General features: G+C 42.4%; 1 protein-coding gene across 1 annotated transcript in view; it reads right to left on the bottom strand.

Moving 5' to 3' along the window:
- The window catches only part of ACSS1 (acyl-CoA synthetase short chain family member 1), a 1,180,850-nt gene that overhangs the window by 768,220 nt on the left and 397,348 nt on the right, over window positions 1–15,282 (bottom strand). The window contains exon 4 of the mRNA XM_086927145.1: window positions 8,498–8,673. Within this exon, the coding sequence (XP_086783271.1) occupies window positions 8,498–8,673 (176 nt within the window). The remainder of the gene's footprint in view (window positions 1–8,497; window positions 8,674–15,282) is intronic.

Below are 15,282 nucleotides of genomic sequence, written 5' to 3'. Positions count from 1 at the left end.
TGGTGTGTGAGTAACTGTAGGGGTGAGTGAATGGATGTGTGAGTTTCTGTATGTGTAATTGAGTGTGTGTGTGTGTGTGTGTGTGTGTGTGTGTGTGTGTGTGTGTGTGTGTGTGTGTGTGTGTGTGTGTGATTGTCTCGAAGGTTATATGACTGGGTGTGTAAGTGTCTGTATGACAAGTTGTGTGAGTAGCTGTATTGGCGAGTGAGTGGGTGTATTAGTGACTATGGGTGAGTTAGTGAGTGTGTGAGTGGCAGTGTGAATGGTTATATGAGTGGCTCCATGGTTGAGTAACTGGTTGTGTGAGTACTGGTATAGGACTGTTAATGGTTATGTGAGGGGTTGTGTGAGAGTGGGTGTATGAGAGGTTCTATGGGTGTATGAGTAGTTCTCTAGATTATGTCTTCAGTGATGTCATTTGAGATGTCATCAGTGATGTCACTGACCGTGTCATGAGTATGGTAATATGTGAGGTCATATTCAGTGCATTGCAAAGGAGTAAGTTATAGTTCGCTCAGGTAACATTACTTGCTAAATTTCACTGGTTTGTAGGAGTGAAATCTGAGCCTAACTATAACGTCCCTGCAGCCTTAGTTTCTTTTGTGAATTTTTAAGTTTTTTTGTTTGATTTTAATTCCTAACTGTAACCTTTGAGAGTGAGTGGGCTGAGTGAGTGCATGAGTGTCTCAGTGAGTGTTTGAGTGTTTCAATGGGTGTGTGATTGTCTGAGTGGGAGTAGCTGCATGAGTGTCTCAATGGGTGGCTGCATAAGTGTCTGAGTTTGTGCATGAGTGTCTTAGTCGACCTGTGAGTAAGTGTGAAAGTGTCTGACTAGGGTTGTGAATGCCTCCATGAGTGTGTGTCAGTCTGTGAGTGGGTGCTTGAGGCTCCGAGTGGTTCTTTGAGTGCATGAGTATCCAAGTGAGTCTGTGAGTGGAGGTGTGACTATCTAAGTGGGTCTGTGAGTGAGTGCATGAGTGTCTGGGGGATCTGTGTGTCAGTCTGTGAGTGGGTGTGTGAGTGGGCAGACCACATTTGAATGGGGTTGGGGGCTGCTGATTTGGGCCCCAGGGACCCCATCCTCCAGGGCGTGCCATATTCCAATGGGGGTGGGGGCTGTCTGCCCACCCCTCCCCAGGCTGATTTTGGCCCTGGAGACCCCATCGCCAGGGCTCAGCCTTTAAATATATAGTTTTTAATGGGGGAGGAGGATCCCTTTGCCGATTTCAACCTTGGGGATCCCATCTCCCATGTCCCGACCATTACCAAATGGGGGAGGTGATGAACGGCGTCACTCCCTGTGTTACTCCATCCCCCAGGGCATGACTATACATAAATAGGAGAGAGGGGCCATGAGGCCTCCCTCCCCAGGCTTATTTTGACCCAAGGGGCCCTATCCCCCTGGGCCTAGCCATGTGTCCTGGGAGCCGTAGGCACTGAGTGTGTAGCATGGGGACTGTGGGGGAAGCCACAAGGCCCCCAGTCCCATACGGTACCCCACCTCTTGCGGGAGCTGGCATTGCTGCTGCACAGAAGGAGCTGCTGGAAAGGCTGTTCCCTCTGGGCAGTAGCAATTGTGTCATCTCTTTTCCTGCCTGCATGTCTGTGAACAGCGAAAGTGGTAAAACCTCTGCTTCCAGAAGGTGGGAGTTCTTTGACAGCTCCTGCCTACTCGAAAGAGTGTTTGCTTTTGCTTGGTTGAAGCAGTCAGCTCTGCCAAGCAAAAGCAAACAGCTATGTCCTGGGGGTGGGCACCTTGGAACATAGCACAAGCTGGTCCTGGGGTCTGGTGGTCCCCAGAGCTATAACTGGCTCCAGGAGACAGGCCCCACTCCTTTCTTGTTAATAGGCCTCCCTGGGGAGGTGGTTGTCTCCAAGGGCCCTATGTGGCCCATTAGGGGGATCGCACAGCCCCTCTCACATTTTTTTTAATATCTGGCCCTGGGGAGGAGGTGGTCCCCTGGGCACAGGGGTGTTACGGCCCCCCTTATGTTATTTAGCCCCAGGGAGGAGGTGGTTAACACAGCCTCCCTATCAGTTTTTTTCACCCCTGGGAGGTGGCGGTCCCCGGGGCTCATAAAGTGTCAGGTGTTGGGCCCCATGCACCCCCCCCACCTTTATATATGAAAAAGCCCCAGGGAGGTGGTGGTCCCTGGAGCTCAAAGAGCCTGAGGAGGGGGTTTACGAATATTACATTAGATGTAGAGTCTCTTTACACAAGCATTAGTCATGCTCAGGGAATAGCTGCTGTTGAATACTTTTTATCCAACAGATCGTGTGAATACCATGAACCAGGTTCCTGAACCAGGTTCCTGCATAGATTTTCCAGCATAATCCTGTATTTCTGTGGGTTGCTTTTATTGTAACATTGTATATATATATATATATATATATATATATATATATATATATATATATATATATATATATATATATATATATATATACACACACACCTAAACTCAGTTTCTTTTGCCTAGGGGCATTCTGTGCGGAATAGTATTACACACTGTGGTCAAGTACAGCTAGATCTCACGCTTCACTCTTTGAATGAAGTGAGAAAGTCTGTCTGGCATGAAATAACCCAACACAAAGTACATTGAAAAGTGTTTGAGTCCTGTGGCCATATTCCCATCTTTACTTTTATATGTTTTACCATTCATTTTGTTAGTACCAAGATCCTGCTTACTGGTCTTCAGTTGTTAATATCGGTAATTAGCAACTGAATCGGTATCAGTAATTTCAGATCTGAAAACAAGGGAGGAGTCATGGGATGGTAGAGCAGAATCCCTCTTTTCCGGATATTGTTATGTTATAATCATAATGACGGAATAACTGCAGTAATTATTATTATTAATCTTAAAGGCCTTTTGGGTTTAACACATTCAAAGAGGTTTGCAAAGCTGGAAATCACCTACTGCTCTCTATATCTGGGAACGACAAGGCAGACGATGCTTTGATCTTGTTTTGGCTGCATATTATTTTTTAATGGAGGAAAGAGATGGCCAACCATAGAGGATTAACAAGTTGACAGTAGCGCGACAGTTGCATTTCTGGAATATGGCTTTCTTTATTTTTTGTGCTGATAAAATTAGGTTTCTGTAATTTAAATACCTGATACATATTTTGATACCAACTGGAATGCAGTGCCTCTGCCAAGCACGTACCGCAACTGAAGTGTTAACGTATGTTGAAATCAGTTTCTTGCATAATTTAAAGACACGCTTATCAGATAACCAAAGAAATCTAACTCACAGACACCTCCCTCACTTCTCTCAACACTATCTTGTACAAACATATTGACTTTGGCCACGAATGTCATATTTATTAAAAATAACAAATGCTTAAAATGCTTTGGATTTTCTCTTTCTTGGTCCTTTCCTTCTGACTGGAGAATGATAAACAGCTGTGGAATAAAATGTAAGAATTTCAACAAAATTTAGGAAGAGGCTATACATAAAAAAGCTGAAGTTCAGTCAATTCAATTGTCTTGTGTCCTGGTTAGGCCTAGAAGGAAGCACTGCCATTTTACATACACATGGGATTTTTCTGTGTTACCTTCACTCTCACACAAAGACTTTTGAAACACATTTATGTCCATGACACTGCAGATTGCAACATATATATATATATATATATATCGTTTTTATATGCCTGCATACATATATATTGTCTTAGCAAGATAGTGGAATTTCTCATTCTGTTCACTGTCCTAATTTTGCCAATCACTTTCATCTGCTTCTGTTTATTGATCATTGCTGCACATATATTTTATACAAGAATCACTTTCGTTCAATAAATATTGAAAATGCCCCATATCAAGAATATGTCTCTGAGAAAAAGAGAGCACGAGTGACTGAGCCTGGGTGTTCTAGATCTGTTACCACGATCCCTGGGAGAGCTTAGGGCTGTCATGTACTGCGGTTGCCAAAACTGTTTGCAACCCATCTAGGTTCAGGGATGGGTGCATATGGTGGCACTCTGGGCTAGCTGGTCTCTAGGATGGCATATCCTGCAGGGGTGCATGGAATCAGTCTTGCACCATTACTATTTTTATGTTGCCCAACAAACGTGCAGTTCCTACACAACAGAATACGTGAGACTATTGCACCCATCTGCACTTTATTAGAACATTGGAAAGTTCAGAGTTCTTGTGAAGAGAACAGAGGTAAAGAGAGAACATACTGGCTGGTCTCAAGCTTCTGCTTCAACATTCTAAAGTTTGCATTCTTTTCTCTCTGGTTTCCACCTCCATTGGGTGGAATAGTCTAATAGCACCCAGTTCCATGGCGAGTATCTTATAAACACTTCCTAGGGCGACAAATCATTCAAGTCTCTTCCCTCATTACAGGCCCTTGCCTGTTGGCTTCAGGCCTATAAAGCTAGAAGAGGCCCTTCTAAGGGTTTGCCCCAAGTAATAATGTGTAGGTATGGGTCTATATTGAAGGAGAGTACCGTTGGGGTGCTGCATAGGCTGTGGCAGAAGGGCTTTACTGCTTTAAGAACAGTCCACCACAGCAGTAGAAATATTATATAAGGGATAAAGTACCCCTTACAGTACATTATAAGGATTGGGCAAGTCACTGACGTGTGCCATATCCATACAAAGGAACAAGGTAAAGCTCCTTTATAATGTTATGAAATGCCAAGGTGACTTGCAATATCCTTATCATGTACGGTAGGGCGTAATTTATCCCATATAATACATGGTCACTCTATCACCTTTCCCACAAACTACTTAAAACCTTGATGTATAGCTCTATCAGAATGAGAGAGCATGTTTGTAAACATGAAGAATAAAAATAGAACCTCTAGTGCAAAATTACACATATCAAAAACCTGTTAGATATTTGTTGCAAAAAGGTAGTAGAAACATTTCTACACAAGTTTTTAAAAAAAGGTGCAGTGAATCAGAATGTGTAGAAACCTGCAAATCGGTTCTAACTTTTTTTAATTATTATCTAAGGATTGAAAAAAACAATAATGTTATTTCTGCAAGTCACTGTAAACTAGAAAACTAGAGCAGAAGAATGAAAAACGACATTTCATTTTCGTTGACTTAAAAAGCTGCTCTATGACCTGACCTGCCTTTTACCTCGGGTGCTGGCTCTGGCAGCAGGCATTGTGATGTATCTTTTCTTTATAATCGGAGACTGAGTGGGTCACTAGTCACTGATTATAAAGAATTAGAGACGTGCTTTTATAAGGGGGTTTCATAATCCCATGTATTTTAAAAGTAAACTAAGACAAACATACACTTACACCAGCTGTGTTTGCACCCTAACTCTGGTGTCTTTACAAAGGTGCTCCCAACATTTTAACAGTATAATCCAGTTTTGTCCACTTGAAATAGCCATCCTGTATATGTCATTGCCTTTTCAATGTATAGTAACAGATCACTCCTGTGTGGAGTAAGGAAGGGTGAGATTACTGGAATGCAAAATTATATTAGTGGGTTCAGCAGCAGCCCGTGCAGGTAAGAGTGATGGGGTCAGGTGGGGGGGGGGGGGGGGGATTGACAGACGACGAGGAGGATAAATACATTATTTATTTATTTGTCCCTCGTGGCCGTCTGTCGAATCCCCCCAACGCGCTCACCCCACCCCACTGCTCTTACATGCATTTGCCACTGCTGAGTGGAATTGATATTATGACGTAAAGGTCCAATATCGTGTGTACTATTGATATACTGACCGAGAATGTTCTGTGCTCGCTGTGTGGGATAGCAGCAGCATCATTTTATTAACACCAATAGACTTTCCCAACGGATTGGGGTTCACAAAGTCATGTCACCAGTATGTACGTGGAGATGCACAATCATTTTATGTAGGTCAAGGCTCGTACTCTTTTTTCAGGATAACTACAGACCATCTAAATGTGTTCCATTTAGATTCAGTGTGTGTACATTTATTTTTTGTGGCTATCCTGAAAGTCTAGTAAGGATCCAGGCCTCCTGGTCTTTATTGGGCATCTCTCATTTTGATGCTTTGGTAACCTATGGTAACAAAAGTCTTAAAAGATAAATCAGACCCTACATTTGATGTGTGGTGTGATCTTCGGAATTATATTTATTACGAAATGCGGAAGAAAGTGCAAGCACTTCATAATCAGATGATGCAAGCTTCATTTGGACATGAATATGACTGGAGTGTTTAAAGATAGAGTAAATATATTTTGGTCTTAAGTCGCATTTTTATTCTAATGTATGTACGTATATGTGTGCCATTTCTATTTCATGAACCCAGCCAAAACGGCAGCAGATTGCTGTGACGGGTCAATGACAAGCATAACGCCAACGTGTGATAGGAGAGGTAACTGGTTTGTGGACTGCTAATTGTGAGGGAGTGCCTTTTAAAGAGGTGTATCATCAAATGTTTCCTAAATTGGAGCAGCGTTGGGTATGTCATGATAAAAAAGATACTACTGTTCCAAATCCACAGCTCCTAGATGAAAAAGGCCTGCTGCCATATTGTTTTCTCTTTTGCACTTCTTAGTCTACAGTCTGATGATGTCCTGTCTGTATGGGTGCCTAGAACCACGGAAGATGGTGAGCTTGTCTGCAAGATAAGTCGGGTGTTGGTTGTGATGGGTTTGTAAGTGATGCTTTTGGTTTTAAAGATGGTGTGGGGCTGCAAGGGGAGGCCATGGATTCTATCAAGATGGACATGCTTCTATCATATATCTTTGGGTCTTGGATGAGATGATTTGAAGTGTGTAGGATGTGCCTAATCAATGCCAGTGTGGAGTTTGGGAGGCATGTAGCAGGACGAGGTCACCATCCAGATCGGAGACTACAAGGGGTTGAACAGAAGTACAAAAGTTGCTTTATGGAAGCAATGGTTTCTCTTTCTTTAGAAGAGAGAGTTGGTACTGAGCCAAATTTCTGTTTTGGCAATGTGTTCTATGAGGATAAGGATGCTGCCAAAGTTGAGGTTTGGAGCTGTCAAGGTTGTCACTGAGACAGGTTAATACTGTTTATTCCTTGTTCTTGTCAAATGACAGGAATTGGTTCTTAATTTTACTGAGCTTCAGGTGGGCACTGGATGATACCTGACAGTGTTCGAGACATTGATTATCTAAAGTAGAGAAGACTTTCAAGTAGAGATGTTTATCATCAGCATATTGGCGAATCGTGATGCTCTTTTCTGTGAGTAGAACGTCAAATGGTTCCATGTAGTCTGTAGAGGTTGAAGATGACAAGGGGCAGCATGGAACTCTGCAGGACTTAACAGGTGATAGGAATGTTTTGAGAAAACAGAACAAACTGGTGTTTGTTGGAATGGTAAGAGGACAGCCAGTGAAGAGCATTGCCTGTGAATACCATTCAAGACTCCATGGCCCATATGAGGCTGGGTTTGTAGACTGTGAAGAAGAAAGCTGAGAGTTCTGGCAATATCAGAAAGCATGGGCCATCTTCGTCTGTGGTCAGGAGGGCATAATCTACTATGTGCAAAGTAGCGATCTCCAAGCTGCAGCGTGATCTGAAGCCAGGCTGGTACTCATGTCGGAGAAGGCTAGCATTAATGCAGTTTTGAAATTTAATGTATATTACTTTTCCAATGAACTTGCTGATGAATGGTAGGTGAGTGATTTTCCCCGTAACTGACAAGGTTATCAGGGTCTAGTGTAGGTTTCTTTAGTAAGGAGAAGGCCTGGCCTTTCTTGAGAGGTCTATGAAGATGCCTTGAGTGAGGGAGGCATTAACAATGGTGAGTAGGGATGAGAAAGTGTCCCCAGAGAGAGCTTTGATGACATAAGTGGTCTGTAGAAAGAATATTGACTAAACAACAATGACCTTGCTACCTTTGAAAATGTTTAGATCTCACATTGGGGCATTATGGCCCCATAGGAACTATGGGATTCACAAGACTCCACAGATCTGGTGTCTTTTACCTGAAGACCCTATCTGGAGGAAATAATGAATAACTACAGGTCTCAGGACCAGAAATTCCTGATTCCACCAGTAACTCTCCATCCCCCGTACAGCTGATGATGCCCCGTCGGAGCAGGAGGAAGAATTATCAGGCCACGCTTTGGGGTACTGACATGAGGTTGTATTGGTAAGAATTCTCTTTTCATTAGCCTAGGGAATGCCATACAATTTCATTGATACACCCTGCTGCTAATTGCCTAATGGCTATCTTTCTTTGGAAACTTGAGACCATGTTATAAATAACTAAACAAATAAATAAATAACATGCATTTCCTGTACCACTTTATCTTCTAGTAAATAAATACATATTAGTGGGTCTAGTTGATGGTTATCAACCATTTAAAGGAAATGCAATTCATTAATATCAGTAATAATTATATATGCAAGCTTTTATGAGATAACCCTGCGTTTATTGAAATGCAGCTTATTTATTGGACTACAACTATTAGTACCTAATGTATTCTATTGCATGTTATGCTAGCTGCATAGGATTCTTTCATCTGAACTTTTGTCCCAGTGCACGTAAATAGAAGATTAAAGCAATGTTTCTTTTGATAGACTTACTTCTTCAAGGGGCACGTCCAGATGACTCATGTGTACCTTGGTGTCTGTTCTGTTGGCTACAAAGACTTTCTTGATAGATGGGCAATTCTTTACAGCTTCATCCACGGTCTTCTTCAGTTCTGCTACTCTCCCTCCCCTTACTCCTTGGTTGTAGGTGATGACTGCTTTGCATTTAGCTATCAGTGGAAGTAATCAGAGAGTATATCAGTTGGCATCATATACACATGCATTCACATTGGAGTTGTAAACAATTTGAAAAGAAGCTTGTAGGGTCGTACCTTCATACTTTATGCAGACGAAGAGAAATTATCCCTTTGGTAAGTTAAAAGTCAAAGCCATTCATAAAGACAACTTAAAACGTTGGAATAGATTGAACATTTGAAGTGTGTCAATCTCCTCTGATACTAAGTTCACAACTATTTGATAAGGACGTGGCTAAAACAACTCATGATGATTCTGATAAACGCTGAAAAGTTTAGAAATGAAGCAATGTTTGATTTCATGAGTTAACAACCTGTAAAGGACACAATTTTAAAAATGTAAAATGTGTCCATGGCTGTTTAGTCATATTTGTGTGCTAATTGTGCTCTTGAAGGTCAAGTTTTGGATTTGGAGTGCCTCCTCTGTATAACACATCATGTCCAGCTGCCATTTTGGCCACATGCTCATTGTCTAAGCACTAACAGCCTGATTCATCAAAGGTAATTGCGCTCGCAAAGGGCCAGGTTCTGAGAATCTGGCCCTTTGCGAGTGCGATTTTTGCATTTGGGATTCATCATCCCAAATGCAAAAATCGCTATTACCGAAATCGCATATTTGCGAGGAATTGGATTTAAGGAATCTCTAATAGAGATTCCTTAAATGCAATTAATCAACCAATTAGAAATTGCGAAATCGCTATATTTGGTCGCAATTTACCAACAAGTCTGACTTGGTGGTAAATTGCGAAAAAAGAGTAAAAAGCACTTTAGTGCATTTTTTTCTTTTGCATGTTACACACACATGTCCCTGGACATGTGTGTGCACAACACCTGTTCAAATGTGCATTTAAGGGGTGCTACAGGGTGTCCTTTGGACACCCCTGGCGCCCTTCAAATCGCTATCTTATTTGCGATTAGCAAATTGCTAATCGCAAATAAGGAATACTCCCCATTCATTCCTATGGGCCTTTTGGCCCATAGGAATGAATGGGGAGTTTTTCCTTATTTGTGATTAGCAATTTGCTCATCGCAAATTAGGAATGTGTAGGAATCGCATTTTTGTTTTGCGATTCCTACATGAATACCGTTTTGCGAGTCTGGAATAGCGATTCCTTATGAATCGCTATTTCAGACTCGCAAAACGGCCCAATGATGAATCAGGCTGTAAATTTCAAACTGTAAATTAGAATTAAAAAATAACAAGCTACTAGGTGGATACAACATTCTTTTTCATTATCTTCTAATAGCAGATGAAAGCAGGATATAATTTAGAATGGCCGGAGCCTTGGAAGGGAGGAACATGGTCGTTCTTCTGCACATCGAGATGAGGCAGAGTGGCAGTTTAAAGTCATTTAATTTTGATATGTACAGGAGAGGATTCCATCTCTAGTTCATCACAACCCGTCGACTGAGACGTTGGTTTGTTGTTAACGAAAATGTCCATGAGGAAAGCCTTGGATTAGTGGTACATACCATTTTCCCATCATGGGATTTTCATTACCATCATAAATAGTTAACAGTATAGACACAAAATTATTACAGAGAGCGGTGGCTAAACCAGGCGAAACAATGAAAATAATTAAATGAAATGGTGAAATAACACCGGAAAAATTAGATTGGTACAAATTCCACAAGGATGCTTCGTTCTTCTAGAATTCTGAACTAGTGGGCAGTGTTTGGGGGAGAAATAAAAACACTCCAGGCCCGACTCACAAAGTTAAAGATCTTATACTACAAGTTTGTGAATTTAGAGGTTTCACGAGTGTAAGATAAAATCAAATGTTGCCAGTCATGTTGAGCTGTACAACCAGAATTCTCACTCCCCTCCTTCCACTCCAGCCCTGCTCATAATCTCGCGCATCATATTCCAGAAAACATAACAAAAGACACCTTTGAATACACCAATGAATCTGCTATGGGGGCTGGGGCACTAATGGCAAGACCAAAGGCCAAGTCCTTTACTCCACCTACTACAGCTCTGGACTCGGCACCCTTTCCAATGGATTGCGGGGGAAAAGTGAAATCAGACAACCCAGTGATTGATCTGATAGTTAATTTCACTTGTGACGTAATGTTTGACGCCATGAACAGTGCATTGGGAAGGGTTATGGTTGCTTATGTCAGTTTTATGACTTTTTGTAGGGTTTATAGTCCCTCGAAATAGCATCTGTATTTGAATTTCCATGTTATTTTGAAGGACAATTCATGAAGGGGTTCTGGTGCCATAAACCACAAGTCCGTAGGATGAGTGGTTTGTAAATGTGACCAGAACCCTGATGTGGCAACTTAGGACCCAACTACACATATACCACCCATTACATTCTTTATTATATCATACGCTTCCTATTGGAGAGTTCAAGCACACAAATGATGGTTGAACTTAGTAAGAGAAATACTAGACAATACTGTTTGGTGATCAGTTGTAAAAAGGAGAACACAATAATTCTGTAGTTAAGAATGCATACTTTTAGAAAACACATTTTGACTTTAAAAGGAAAAGTTTGCTGAAGCTGTTCTCTGGAAGGTGCTGCTAACAGAGGGTACTCGTTGAATTTAGAATATTGAGGTTTTGTTTACCTATCATGTATAGATCCTTGATGAAACAGTTGATGATGGTAAAGCTCTGCTGAGTAGTTCAATTTCATAGAAAGACATGAAATATTTTCATGATTCACAGTGACACATTAAATATATTCCATATTTCACAAATCCCTGCGGAAAAAAGGGGTTTTCATACCACTGCATCTTGTACTGTAAAAGCACCGAAATCCTCACACACGCAGACACAAACATGAAGGGACTAAACACTGCCCTCATGAAGGATTTCGCTGATGAGTGAAGAGAGAACCTCCTAGTTGTGTTTTAGAATTTAGGCGCAAATATAATTGGAACTGGAACATGAGCATTTCATAAAGTGGGGAGCTTTGGTTACTACATGTCAACAAACGGATTAATAGGAAATGTTTTTTAAAAAAAGGCTTACTGAGAACAGACTTTTCTTTTCCTGGAATCATTCTCAACACTACCTGCATCTACGAGAAATCTTGCTAGGAGTTCCTTCACAAAAATGCCTCTTGAAATGCACTATAACACAGTTTACAGTTAGGCTCTCATTAGAAGTTGTGGATAATAGATTAGTCTAATGGTTTTCAACAATAAATCTACTCCGTACTATTCCAAGTTTGATGGGTCTGTTTCATGAGCCGGTACTACTGGGGCAGAAACATACCTGGCACTACTGTGTGTTTCCATGCCTTGTCTTACCAGGTGCAGGAACAACTCCCCCAGAGATACCGGGTATTTAAACAAGCATTTACAATGCAATGGTCTTGGCATCATTAAAGGTGGAGCTATTGGCATTGCTCATGACATTTCTTTTTTTTCTTTAAATAATAAATAAATGGCATTGTCATTTACATTGCCAATACACAGCACTCTGCACTCAACAGCACACACCACTCTGCACTCAACAGCACACACCACTCTGCACCTGCACTCACTGCTCTGCACACTCACTCTGCACTCACTACTCTGCACTCACTACTCTGCATTCCGCACTCACTACTCACTACTCACTACTCACTACTCTACGCACTCACTACTCTACGCACTCACTACTCTACGCACTCACTACTCTACGCACTCACCACTCTACGCACTCACCACTCTACGCACTCACTACTCTGCACTCACTACTCTGCACTCACTACTCTGCACTCACTACTCTGCACTCACTACTCTGCACTCTGCACTCACTACTCTGCACTCACTACTCTGCACTCACTACTCACTACTCTGCACTCACTACTCACTACTCTGCACTTACTACTCACTACTCTGCACTCACTACTCTGCACTCACTACTCTGCACTCACTACTCTGCCCTCACTACTCTGCCCTCACTACTCTGCACTCACTACTCTGCACTCACTACTCTGCACTCACTACTCTGCACTCTGCACTCACTACTCTGCACTCACTACTCTGCACTCACTACTCACTACTCTGCACTCACTACTCACTACTCTGCACTCACTACTCTGCACTCACTACTCTGCACTCACTACTCTGCACTCACTACTCACTACTCACTACTCTGCACTCACTACTCTGCACTCACTACTCACTACTCACTACTCTGCACTCACTACTCTGCACTCACTACTCTGCACTCACTACTCTGCACTCACTACTCTGCACTCACTACTCTGCACTCACTACTCTGCACTCACTACTCTGCAATCTGCACTCACTACTCTGCACTCACTACTCTGCAATCTGCACTCACTACTCTGCACTCACTACTCTGCACTCACTACTCACTCACAAATTCAGTTCTAATAGAAGTCACTATATCTGCAGTGGTTCATTAAATGTTTTCTATTTGATTGTAATAGTCTATAATAATTTATGGAACGTGCATTGTGTTTTGAATTAAATAGTACCCCCAAATTTGACAGCGAAAAGCCTGGCGCTGTCTCTACTCAATAGACGGTCGAGTCGCGGCCATCTTGGAATTGTTATGTGTGGTGTTCTCTTAAAGAAAATCCTGTTTCTAATTGTGAATAAGTTCAATAAATACATCATACGTTTATTGTTTTAATTATTATATCCAACAATGTTGAGGAATTGTATCTGTTCAAAACGTATAGTTAATTTACGCATATTTTCCTCGAATTGTGAACTGTTTATTACATAATAGAAAATGACAAAAATAGTCTATATTACTAGGCAAAGAAACAAATCTGGTATTGTCTCTGGGCTTCAGAATAAGCAGCAAAACTGTCGTAGCAAGTTACCTTTGCTATCGTTGTCTCCTTTCTACACGTATCATTTTCACTGTGTGTGGCTTTCAGGGTGCTTGATAGCTTTAGTCTGTTCCATTTTTGCTTCTGCAACGCCGAAGTTTGCTATACTGCCGGACAAAGTTTTGGGCTAGGCTGGGCTCTCCGAGCAATCGAGCACACTGGTGGACGTGGAGTGTAGGTCCTGCAGTTGGAGTGGGTGGATTGTGCGTGCCGTGGAGTCTGTCTATCGAAGGCGCTAGGCTGGTGTAGAGTGTAGCATGCTCATGGTGATTCTTGGGCACAGACAGGGTATCTTGGAGTTTGACTGACCGTTCCTTTACTGCAGTGTCAGTGCTTCACTGGGACACCGGGACAGTCAGGGCTAACAGTTGTGTTAATGAGGTACATTCCGTGCTGTACAGGAAGTGGTACTGTTGGGGTGCTGAAGGAAAGTCAGTGTTCTTCGTGTACACAGAGGTGGGGGTCCTTAGTCGCATGAAGAGTTGTTCCTTCAATCAAAAAAACTTTGCCAGAGGCACAGAGAGGAGCACTTATGATTTGGGCTGGTAGGGCAAAGGGGAAGATTTTCTTTTAGTTAAACACGCTGCTACGGAAGAAAAGCCGTCTCCGGCAATGAGGAGCAGAGAGTTGAAAAGCGGTGCTCTGCAGGACAGCACCTACTTCCGGTTTGGCCGTCAATGCTTCCGGGTCGCCGCAGGCAGCGCGGCGGCCCGCCCTGCACGGGGAAGGGAGGCAGCATTCGAGGAGGACAGCACCTGGCCGCGAGCGCGTTCTCGTGCGCGTGGCCTTAACAAATCGCCGCGCGCGGCCAGTGCTGTCCTCCTGGGAAGCTGAGCCGCTAACAATAAGGTCTCTGGCGAGAGCGAGCTTCGCTCGCTTCTAGCCGAGACCTAAAAAAATGTGATGGTAAATTGCAGCTAAGGCTACCTGAGGGGGAAATGAGCACCAAAACGTTCTTCCACGTCAGAGAATGTGGTAAAGGAGACCAGTTCCCTCTCCCCCAATAAAACCAAAAGAGAAAATACACCGAAAGGCACAACTTGAGTAAAAAATAGTTTTTTTTTTAAACAGATGTCACATCCACGCATGTAAATATTATAACCAAGACAACTTACCCATCAGCACCCATGTTGTGGAACTTAATTTTCAAATCTGACCTATGTACATGATGCAGTACAAAAAGATGTGGTCGCGACCACATCTTTTTGTACTGTATTATTGACACAGGTTGGGTAGTATTTATGGGTTACCCCCTTAATACTCAATACTATGTACATGATGATGACATCGTTTCACACTCAAATAGGCTGAAAGTAGCACCATGGATTAAGCAAAGGACCTGTGTAATTTCCAACTCCTGGAGGAACAACTGCAATTCATGCAGCAACAACTGCAGGTACAAGTGGAGCATCAGGTCCAACAACAGAGACCCCACCACCCATTAGTTGCACACAAGGGCCCATGTTTATCAGGAGATGCCCGAATCAACTGAATATATCCATAACAACAGCCTCATTGCAAGCGCACCATGAAAGTGGAGGGAGTAATAATTTGTATTCGCTTAATAATTTTACCCTTTGTGGGTTATATGATGACATAGTATGTGGTATCCAGCTGTTGCAGAGAACCATTGAAATATATGTAGATCCTGGGAACAGGCACAGCAATGAGTGATTACTAATTTCCACTTCACACACCGTTTGCGCATTATGGTGTGCTGCTTCTTCCAATTAGGGCTGAGCGATGTCAGTGACCTGTCCATCCACTCCAGAGCACA

Source organism: Lissotriton vulgaris, chromosome 6 (assembly GCF_964263255.1).
Source record: "Lissotriton vulgaris chromosome 6, aLisVul1.2, whole genome shotgun sequence".
NCBI classification, from domain to species: Eukaryota; Metazoa; Chordata; class Amphibia; order Caudata; family Salamandridae; genus Lissotriton; species Lissotriton vulgaris.
This window is presented reverse-complemented; position numbering and strand designations above follow the sequence as displayed.